The following is an 11,266-nucleotide window of genomic DNA, read 5'->3' as shown; positions in this document are numbered from 1 at the left end:
CCGGTCCATAGTCCCAAGACTAGTCGGTCCGGTCCTAGAAACTGAGAACTGGTCCTCCCGGTCTGGTTCCCGGTTCTTGGGTTGGATCGGACCGGACCGGGAACCGCTCACTCCTACTTTGAGCTAAAGGCTTTGAAAATGCAATTAAATTTCCCCAAAGTTGAGCAAAAAACAAAAGAAACGCCATTTGCATTTGGCCAATGAACTTTAGACCCCAAAGCCCTTTTGCAAGGTTGAACCAAACGGGCCAACATTTGATGAGTTGGGAACGTGATGGGATGTGACATGGGTTGGCTGAATTTGAGGTTCATGGTTTTGTTCAGGCTCTGGCAACTGAAATTTAGAGTTGGGACTTTTTGGTTGAAGGAGTCGGGACTTTGACACGTGATACAATATTCACATGTCAGTGATAGAAGAGCATTGTCAATGTGCGTCATGTGTTAGGAAGCAAATAGTAATGCCGTTGCCGGGCCAAAGCCAAACCTTACCCTTTATTGAATTTTTGTTGACAAATCAAACAATCAATTTTTGGTATAAGTAAAAATAAATGATAAAAAAAATGAATGAGTAAAAAATGAAATAAATAAACAAATACATAAATAAATAAATAAAATGGAGAGACCAATTCGGATTCTTGAGTAAAAAGGCCTACCTAGAACCTTGGAACCAACCCATCTGACGGCCGTGAACCTTAAAATTTCAGTCCATGCTTAAACTAGGCTAAGTTGGGCTCATTTGAAGGAAATTCGCCCACTGAAGCCCAAGAGCTGGCCCATTTGAAAAAGAGAGAAGCCCAGGAGTTCTCTCTCTCTCTCTCTCTCTCTCTCTCTCTCTCTCTCTCTCTCTCTCTCTCTCTCTCTCTCTCTCTGTGAAAGAACACGAGCAACAGAGCACGTGAGAGAGAGTGAACGATGTAGAATGGAGTTGCGAACTACATCACCGTGAATCGAATAAATTTCAATGAACGGGGCGAATGCGTGCAATTGTCTGCAATCGAGCACACGGATTCTCCCGAAGCCCTAAACAGCATGCTCCAGCATGGCTGTGAAGTCTTTTTGCCTAGTACTAGGCTGGACATATTTAATTGGGGAGGTAAATTGAGTTTGAAAAGATTTGAACTCAGAACTTTCTTGCTCTAATATTATGTGAGATTTCGTGGAATTACTGCTAACTATTCTAAAAACTTAAGATATTAGATGAAGGTATTTAATATTTGAATATTCTATCATCGTCATCAGTGGCCTGGCATAGTACATTGGAGGAGTGGCTTCAACTAAGCATAACAGCCTATGGCTTGTTTTTTTTTTTTTTTTTTTCAATTTTTCTATTATTTTAGCGCTTATGTTTCTATGGCTTGATATGGTGCTTATTAGGTGCCATATTTGCGCCACATGTCTTAAGAAAATAATAAAAATAACCACACTAGCAATTTCCGTTGGTCAAATTAAACGGAGTTAACTAAGAAACTTGACTACATATATCTAACAAATTTTAGGGTTTGATTGCACTTTTTTAATATTTTAGGACTCAATTTCATTTTCACGATAAGTTGTAAGTCTTCTAATGTACTTATCCAAATCTTTTTTTCTTGTCATGAATTAGGTTATGTGATATGCAATCAAGTGACATGTGAGCAAAAGGACATAAAGCAAAGAGTCCCATATGCTTAAAAGACGGCTCTCATACCATATGAACTCTACGAGGTGAAAACTAAATGTAGTAATTAACTCTATTTTCTTTACATTACCAAAATTCGTTCTTACAATTACAAAGGAAAAGTAATCCAGGATGCTCCATGTCATAACTTCTTTAGATTTGGGCCATTAACTTCTTTATCTTTGAACCCAGATTTCGGGCAAGGCGTAGACAAAGGGAGAGAAAACTAATCCGAGGTGATCCTTGATTTAGTGAAGTTCTTACAATTACTTTTCTGTTCTCATACTAGAAGGAAGTGCTTTTCACTAAGTAGATGAAATTCATGGATGACCGAAAAAAAACAGCAACAAGAATATACAAATTCAAACTTAATATTGGTCAACGCAAGAAGAATGCATAACAATTCTTGATTTTCTTTGCATCAAATGAAACTCAACCTGTATAGGATGTTGCCCAAGGGTGACTGAGTAGGTATTGGATCTGTTGTATATATATATCTAAACTAGACGCAACATTTGACCACTCCCGCAATATTTGGGACTTTTGTTGTTCTTTTGTTCCACCCGAGGTAATATAATAAGATAATTTGCGCGTGTATATAGTGTTGAAAAGGAAAAATCCAACTATATATCGAATAAATGCAATTGAAAATTAAGAAATGCACATATATAAGTTTGAATGGTGGGACGTGTCTCGATTGACTTTTACCTTTTGCTTTTTACTTAATCAAAATTTTTCGATGCACTCGCTTTAACTTTTGTTGATCTAAAATATTTGAAACTTTGGAAGGGCGCAGATCTCGTTACGTAAATTCATTCTCGAATTTCTTCATAATTTCTTAAACTTTAGATAGTATTTTAAATTTTTCTTAATAGCCCAAACCAACAAGCCAATGATTTGTATCTTGATGACTCATCCACCAGAGCCAAAGCTCCTCACAAAAAAAACGGAAGGATGAGCTGACAGGACCCGACCACATTATTTATTGGGTGACAAATCTGGATTGGTTCGAGTACTATTAACCCAACGACCAATTAAAATTAGCTAGAGAGGGTAATAAGAGATCCATCTGTCAACCATTGCAAGACATTCTTTGGGTTTATACTCCGGAGCTGTGTGTCCCCCTCCCTGCACCACCAAAAAATCAAAGAAAACAAAAACGAAAGCAATAGTTAGAATTTCAAATAATCAATTTTCGAGACATATACAATTGTAAAATGATAAAAAAAAGTATATTTAGAGCAGAGGAGTTGGTCCTACCTTGATTGTTGTAAATGTCAAATCATACTTACTATTCTCCGAATATAATATAGAGTATCTGTCCAGATAAATTAAGAAGAAATTAATAGATATTCACATGAAATTTAAAATAAAATTACAGAACCGAGGATGAGTACTCGGATATTAATGAGATAATTTGTAAGAAATTCATGTTTTTTCTAACTCGAATTGACCAAATTAACCATTTGAGGCATTTAAGCAACAGAATCCGCATGACTTCTTAATATGTTAGAAGACGTTATAGTATTTTGGACTTTCTATGGTTGACAAGTTAAGTGATAACATAGGTTATACACAAAAACCAATAAGAGTAAGAAATAAGCCCATTGGCGTGGTTTCTTTAACAACATGAACTGGGGAATACCAATTTTTAAGTCAAAGGCTCAGTCCGATCCAGAACAAGAGCAAACCAACAGCTACACCCACATTCTAGAGAGACAATCCCACAATGTCACATGTTCGAAAATTGGAAAACCCCAATCTATCAAAGTAAGTATAATTAGTCTAGAATCAACCATTCGAGGCAAGATACATTTGAGATAGATAAAGCTGTTATTTTATCAATTTCACTTCTCTTAAGCTCAGACTAGCTTGAATGTCGGAGGGTCCCAAAAAATCCATCCTTTAGGGACCTTCTTGTTTGTGATGTGCAGAGGGTGTAGAGTCAACAGCTAACCGAATGAGTAACAGGCATGAGGAAGGTTGAGTTGCGTGTCAATCCAAATTTGACTATTATGGTTAACTAGACTCTATTGGTTGAGCAGCGTTGATAGATCGCAAGCTGATTATGATTGTCTCAGTATATCACTAAAGAAAATGAATTCTATTTCTACGAGTGCAACCAATACCATTTACTTTACTACAGTGGGAGACAGTCAGAGTGAGTTAATTTATGTTTAGAAATCTAATTGCGATTTGGTACAATGTTTTTCAGGTTAATTATGGTTCTCAACATAGACAAGTGATGGAATTTGATGAGCAAAGTTTATGGTACATACTTAGATCTAGATGGACGTTGTTCACATTGAATAAATACGTTCATAATCGAGAAGAAGACGATGATCAAGTAAAATGAATTCGACAAAAAAGAAAGTAATCAGTGATTTTAATGAATTAGGATAAAATTATTACCCGGCTACTTGACCTTCCACAAACCAAGGCGACCACGGACCAAGTAAAGTCAAATTGAGTGAGCTTATCCAATCCAGCGTACCCACATACGGAATAGCCATGTCATGATCACCACTGCAACAAGAGTACTTTTCGTCAACAAAAGAAAATGTCTCTGATGTTATGTGAAAAAGCAAATAAATTATAAAAGAATTTGAACCAAGATGAGAAACTTATCCATTTAGCTAACGCAGTACCTGTAAATTAGGGCGCGGAGGGATGTCTTAGAGAGGTATCTATGATAGACTACACTATTAAGAACGTCCTTAGTGTAAGATATACTGTAGTTGCATCTATCCCACTCTGGCTTCGTGCCCTGAATGTCATTGTCAGGTAATCAATATAACTACATAAATGTCGGTGATGGCCGCGAAAGAGAATGTTTCTTCATACCTCTCGTATGTGAAGGGCTTCTCGGACATTCCTATCGTTGGCCCAAATGTAAGCATACAAGTAGTTATAGCTCTGTTGACGGGGAAATTTAAGTAAGTGAAACCATCGCATTAGCTATTTATCAAAATCCATATGTCCATCTTATATTGTGTTACACATATAGATAGGTGCTATACTTTTAGATACTGAATTCATGGGTTTTGAAGGTGTTAATTTAGGATGTACCCGACACCATGGCCTGGATTGTTGAGGCACCAAGACAATGTTGATGAGATTCTCTTCAAGTATACTTCTGCTCCATCTTAGCCTTGTATGGTTAGGAGATATGACACTACATATCGGTTCCAGTATGTGACCCAAAAATATCTTCTCAAGGCACTAGAAAATTTCACAAGGAAACATATCTCGGTGATTTCTCGCATACATACATCTTGCATAAAAAGTTATGAAAGAAGTTGATGTTATAACAATAGCACTTACTATTGACACCATTTCAAGGTCATGCTGCTCATTGGTAGGATCTACATTCACGTAATCTCCATTGCAATCCGTTTTCGTTGACTTGAAAACATGAATGCAAAATTAAAATCACAAGATCGTCGATTCATATGTAATTATTATTACTAATATATTATATTCTTTGATAATGTAGAGATCTTATCAAAGTTACGTTATGTTGTAAATTCACCTCGTAAAGTTCATCTGATATGAGAGCCGTCTTGTGACCGAATGGAATTCTTTGACTAATGTCCTTTACCTCACAAGTCACCGGATTGCCTAGCACATAACCCTGTTCATATAACCACAATAATGTTGCTTTACTCAACATATATGGCTTAGTATTAACAGATATGAAGTTCAAATGTTGAGGTAATAGGAGCATACATACGAGTTTTCACCTTAGTGTGAAATAGGAGAAGAGCACACGAAGCCTAACATTTTTAAATATCGTAGAAGATTAATTTATAAAGCAAAATCGACAAGATTATTACATACTTGGAGATTCATCGGCGGCTCGCGTCCAGCTTCATTGCCTATACAGAAATGCAAGTAGAGTCTTTTTTATGAAGAATATGACTTCTTGATAGCAAGAGAGACAAATATCAAGTAATTAATTTGAAAATAAAACTGTTAATGAGAGTAAACTTCAATTACTCACCATCGTATAATTCTTTAACAATGATGGGAACAAGGACACCGGAATAAGAATCACCGGTGATGTAAAGCTGGTTTGTGAGGTACTTGGGATGAGCCATAAGCCACTACATCAAAAATTAAATTAATTAAAAAAAAAAGGAACTGTACTGATCCAGATAATTAGCTATGATAATTGCCTTAGGGGCATCTGATTATGTTGAGGTAACATAATATTGGTATGTTTGTGTTTAGGCTACCTTTCTTAAGAACTCATATGTTTGTGCTGCCGAGGAAGTGTCGCTACTATCGTATGCTGTATATCTCGTTGCATATGAAAATCCCGTACCCACGGGCGCATCCAAAAATATAATGTTGGCTATCTGTTATAAGAAAAAGCGACAACTTTTGATCCCGAAAAGTTTAACAATATTAACCCTAGTTAAAAATAAAGGCAATTTACCTTTGTCCAGGAATAGGGATTTAACTTGAACACTGGTTTATTTCCGCTAGAATGTGAATAATCAAACTGCAAAGGACCTGTGCGAAAACATGCAAACATCAAGATCATGGGAGATCCACATCATTCAAAAAGGTTTTGCTCTCGACCGATATGTTGATTTTCAGTTGATAGGGAGTTTTCATCCATAATAAATCCAGTATGCCCCAAACTAAAGTATATAGAAAATTGTTTTCTAATTTAAGTTAAATGTCACAATGCCAGAGAACAAACTAAAATCACGTTGCCCAGACAGCAACATCACATAAGCGCCGCAAGATAAGGGCAGCAGTAGCATAAATATAGCAAAGTATCACTTCTGGCGACATTTGGTCTAAATTGAAAAAGTAGCTTTCTTAGAGTTAGAGACTATAGCTAGAAGAAAAAGCTTCAATGAGGAGTATATTTCAAATGCAAACCGTTGAAAGTATGAAAGTTCACGTCTAGTGTAGTTGAAGATTCATTTTCCAAATTCATGATAGCTCATGTTACAGTAGAAAAAAATGAAAATGCAACCGTAATGAGTCTACCCAAGAAATTGTTGTCTGTACCCATAACATTTGGGTCCTATTGAAGATATTTAGAAATCTTTTATGAATATTTAGGATATTTCCTCTGATTTTCTATATCTTTTTTGAATATGTATATTATATTTGATTTCATTTGATTTTCTCTATCTAAGCCTATAAATAGGCTCTCTATATACTCTTTTCAATATATCGAAATATATATAATTTCTCACATTTCTCTCTTCCGCAATTCTTATATTTAACTCGGCATCAGAGCCTCTTTTCCTGAGGCAACTTGGTGCACCGGGTGCATCTCACGCACCCCAGAAATTTCCCAAATCCTATTTTTTTCACTTTATCATTCTCAGTGCAGAATAAATCCATCCCAATCATTGTTGTTCAATAGTGTTCACTTGGTGCCCACAAGTTTCATATGAGGAAGCACTTAATCAAGTCCGCATAGTGTTTCGATGCTAATCGCACTGATCGCGTCACCGGTCTAGCCTTTTTCATGGAGATGACTTTCTTTCGATGCTAGCCGCATAGGCCGCATCCCAGTAACTCTTTTCCAAACTAGCTGTATAGGCTGCTTGATGTTACGATGCCAGCCGTATAGGCTGCGTCGCTTAGTTACTATTTTGCAAGCTAGCCGTATCGGCAGGCCGCTTGCTGTTTTCCCTCTGATTCTGGACCTTTCACGTATCGTTTCGAGAAGCTGAAACCACCATCAGACTCGCTCAACTTTAGATAAGCCAAATGCTGCCTCACTCACCGCCCCGTCCCAGATCCACCAAGCCCGATGCCATGCAGCGTCGTTGGAAAAACAAGTTTTCGTAGCATTGTTCGACAATAATTCAAACTCAAGGTGACTTAGTCACTATGAGTTTGAGGGGGGATGTTGAAGATATTTAGAAATCTTCTGGGAATATTTAGGATATTTCCTCTAATTTTCTATATCTCTTTTGATTATACATATCAGATTTGATTTCATTTGATTTTCTCTATCTAAGCCTATAAATAGGCTCTCTATGTACTCTTTTCAATAAATCGAAATATCGAAATAGGCTCTTTATGTACTCTTTTGCAATTCTTATATTTAACTTGGTATCAGAGCTTCTTTTCCTGAGGCAACTTAGTGCATCGGGTGCACTTCGCACCCGATGCACCTCACGCACCCTAGAAATTTCCCCAATCCTATTTTTCCGCTTTATCATTCTCAGCGCAGACTAAATCCATCCCCATCATTGCTGTTAACAGTGTTCACTTGGTGCCTGCAAGTTTCATATGAGGAAGCACTTAATCGAGTCTGCATAGTGTTTCGATGCTAATTGCACTGATCGCTTCACCCGTCGAGCCTTTTTCATGGAGGTGGCTTTCTTTTGATGCTAGCCGCACATGCCGCATCCCAATAACTCTTTTCCAAGCTAGCTGTATAGGCCGCTTGATGTTACGACGCCAGTCGTATAGGCCGCGTCGCTTAGTTACTATTTCGCAAGCTAGCCATATCGGCCGCTTGCTGTTTCTGTTTCCCCTCTGATTCTCGACCTTTCACGCATCGTTTCGAGAAGCCGAAACCACCACCAGACTCGCTCAACTTCAGATGAGCCAGATGCTACCTCACTCACCGCCCCATCCCAGATCCACCAAGTCCGATGCCATGCAGCGTCGTTTGGAAAAATAAGTTTTTGTGGCATTGTTCGACAATGATTCAAACTCAAGGTGACTTAGTCACTACGAGTTTGAAGGGGGATGTGAAGATATTTATAAATCTTCTAGGAATATTTAGGATATTTCCTATGATTTTCTATATCTCTTTTGATTATGCATATCGGATTTGATTTCATTTGATTTTCTTTATCTAAGCCTATAAATAGGCTCTCTATGTACTCTTTTCAATATATTGAAATATATATAATTTCTTACATTTTTCTATTTCGCAATTCTTATATTTAACTGGTCCATCTACCATGGACCTGCTAGATTATATGGGTCTCACATGTGGCCCACTTTATCAGACGGTAGATATGGGCCTTGGCTCACATGTACCGCTAGACCATCTGGGTCCCCTTGGGGCCCATCTCATTCATCAGTGGATGTGAGCTGGGCTCTCACGATTCAGATTCACGTAATATTTTATCGTGGGACATGCCCCCATTAAGAAGAAAATTATTGAAGAAGTGTACGATGCCTTGGGAGCCCACCCGAATTAAGTTAAAGTAATTATTGACATGTGTAGGTACAACATGAGTAAAGACTAGAGCTGGAGTACGGATATGAGAAATTATTGTGTGAGTGGGATAATTTGGACCACTGAAAACAGCAAGTTCTGAACCACTAGGCCACTCTTCCTAAGAGAAGAACGCAATTCGATTCCCCACTTTCTTAAGGAGGCTAGAGGTGATGATGTTTAGTTTCAGATGTGGGTTTCGACTCCCATGTTTTGCAGAAAGGCATAACAAAAATCTAAGAGTGAGTTGAGAGTTAGAGTAGGACAGATAAAAAAAAAAAAATCAAGTCCTATGAAATCTGACTGTTCATATTCATTTAACTTGAATCGGCTGAAAATGGAAAGAACAGGAGAGTTCGTCTAGAGTTCGTGCCCAGCTCATTAAGATCTCGTCAGAACTTTGTTGGCGAACCGGTTCAATCAGCAGGCGCATTACATGACTCATCTGAAAGGAAAAAGAGCCACAGAAAACAGAACATTGCTTGTGCCGTGATCTTTTGCAGATTGGAGTTTGGGGGGGGGGGGGAGCTCAATGACTGACCATCTTAATCATTTTTATCTAGTCTAATATAGCATAAACTGATAATCTTCCAAAAAAGAGAGAGAAAAGAAGGCTATCGAAGCTTAAGTGCCACCAAATAATAGTAATATCGCAAGGAAGAAGAAGAACGACGATGACGAGTGAAGGAACTGAAGAGAGAGAATGCACCTATTTCGAAGAGGAGGCCGGACAGAGCAGAGCAACCCGGACCGCCGGTTAGCCAAAGCAGCAAGGGGTCGTCCTTGGGGCTCCTCTCGGACTCGATGAAGTAGTAAAATAGCTGCACTTCCTCCAACTCTCCTACCCCTACGTATCTGCACCAGTTTTGTTTCACCTTCATTCAAACAAACATTAAGAAGAAAACACTCATATATATAACTCTTGAAGATGAAGAAAAGAAATAGCGAATCAAGTCTTTCGCTACGTCATCGTTGCTCATAAACATATACTGCAAGCTGACCCAGTTTCGAGTTTAAAGGGAAGATCTCCGGGGAAACCCGGGAGGCTCCCGACGATCGCTGATTGTGATCGTCCAACGTTGGAGATCAAGAGCAGCAATGGAAGTAGGAGATGCAACATTCTTGGCTCGTCCAACCAAGAAAAACGGAAGAGAAAAGAGAATAGGCAAATTTCTGTAAGATTCTTCCTTCCTCTGGGTGGAATTCTAGGGGTTATATAGGCTTCGCGGCTTTGTAGACCATCCATCCCCTGGTCTGTAGAATAATTATCACCGTGGCCTTTTAACAAGTGCATTTGAGCAATAACATTTTAGGGATGTGGAAGCACAACTACTCGCCTATCGAATTGATTTCCAAAATAGTGCGATCGATTGGAATTAGGTACTCAATTATGTACGCCATATTTCTAAAGAAGCGAATATGCTAAGCATGAAAGGATTGATTTACAATATCGATTTATAAAATGATGTGATCAATTCTAATTTGACGTTTGTTGGGCCATTTGCGAAACATATCCACTTACAATTTATCCAATTATTTTGTAGAAGAACTCTGGAAGCTAATCTTCATATATTTGGTACCATGCCATTGAAGCTCTTGATATAGTGAAAAAGGTTTGTCATGGTTACTTACTTTTGCACATTGTTCATACTATTATATGAAGCAAAAAGGACATCCTACTAGTAAGGGACATCATGCATTTCTTTTTCTTTTCAAAATGTCCTTAATTACTCATTTTAAAAATATTGAATTATTGGACATATGCATAAGCTAATGAGTCTATATAGTCTATCACATATTTTAATATTAGAATTCGAATGTTTTCTATTCAACAATACCATCCTTTAAAAGATTTCTCATCATATATAGAATATACTTCTATGATATCAATTTGTATTTTTTATCAGAAATTTCTCAATTTTCTAATCTTTCAAACATGTAGCAATAAAGTGTTGTTTAATTTTTTTAAATGTGAAATTTTTTGCATACATCTAGCACGTATCCACGGTCGCTAGTATTGTTTTTCGGTAGACACAACTACTTGCATTGGTGATGTCAAAACCTACTCTATTTATCGCCTTGGCCGTCGAGATTTTGACGTCTCCTGGGCATGCTACATTAAAGAGACCTACTTTATTGTAAGTTCTAACAATCCATCTTAACGGCTACATTAGCTAAGTTGAAAGACAATTGGCCAGCCAATGAAACTAGTCAGGACCAAAGATGGGCCGAATGAGAATATTGGTCTAAGATTTCGTTTGTTTTGCAGGATACACATGATTTGGAAAATATTTTCCTGAAAATAATTATTTGTATCTCTTCAAATAATTAGTCAATAAAAGATATTTTCATTATCGATAACAATTCACGTCGAAACGTTATCGTGAACGATGAAAA

The 11,266-nt window shown here is 37.6% G+C and overlaps 1 protein-coding gene across 1 annotated transcript; it reads right to left on the bottom strand.

The window, feature by feature from the left end:
• Positions 1-2,558: 2,558 nt before the first annotated feature.
• Positions 2,559-10,062, bottom strand: LOC115690339 (serine carboxypeptidase-like 18). Its single transcript, XM_056304938.1, has 14 exons — positions 9,871-10,062; positions 9,579-9,724; positions 6,098-6,174; positions 5,895-6,017; positions 5,660-5,762; positions 5,497-5,534; positions 5,189-5,290; positions 4,981-5,061; positions 4,726-4,878; positions 4,501-4,572; positions 4,305-4,423; positions 4,069-4,182; positions 2,917-2,974; positions 2,559-2,784 (listed from the first exon to the last, which is right to left on the bottom strand). The coding sequence occupies exons 1-14, from the start codon at positions 9,987-9,989 to the stop codon at positions 2,701-2,703; spliced, it is 1,389 nt and encodes a 462-aa protein (XP_056160913.1). The 5' UTR covers positions 9,990-10,062; the 3' UTR covers positions 2,559-2,700.
• Between the last annotated feature and the right edge of the window lie 1,204 nt (positions 10,063-11,266).

This window comes from Syzygium oleosum, unplaced genomic scaffold, assembly GCF_021117445.2.
Source record: "Syzygium oleosum isolate NSW1041296 unplaced genomic scaffold, Sole_v2.1 Sole_v2.33, whole genome shotgun sequence".
Classification (NCBI taxonomy): domain Eukaryota; kingdom Viridiplantae; phylum Streptophyta; class Magnoliopsida; order Myrtales; family Myrtaceae; genus Syzygium; species Syzygium oleosum.
The sequence above is the reverse complement of the archived record's forward strand: the minus strand, read 5'-3'. Positions and strand labels throughout refer to the sequence as shown.

Excerpts from the sequence above, each read along its gene's own strand:
- LOC115690339 (XM_056304938.1), bottom strand. The coding sequence starts at position 9,989 with ATGTTGCATCTCCTACTTCCATTGCTGCTCTTGATCTCCAACGTTGGA. Across the intron at positions 6,018-6,097 it reads ATCCCTATTCCTGGACAAAG|ATAGCCAACATTATATTTTT; the intron begins GTAAATTGCCTT and ends TTCTTATAACAG. Across the intron at positions 4,183-4,304 it reads CTCCGCGCCCTAATTTACAG|TGGTGATCATGACATGGCTA; the intron begins GTACTGCGTTAG and ends CTCTTGTTGCAG.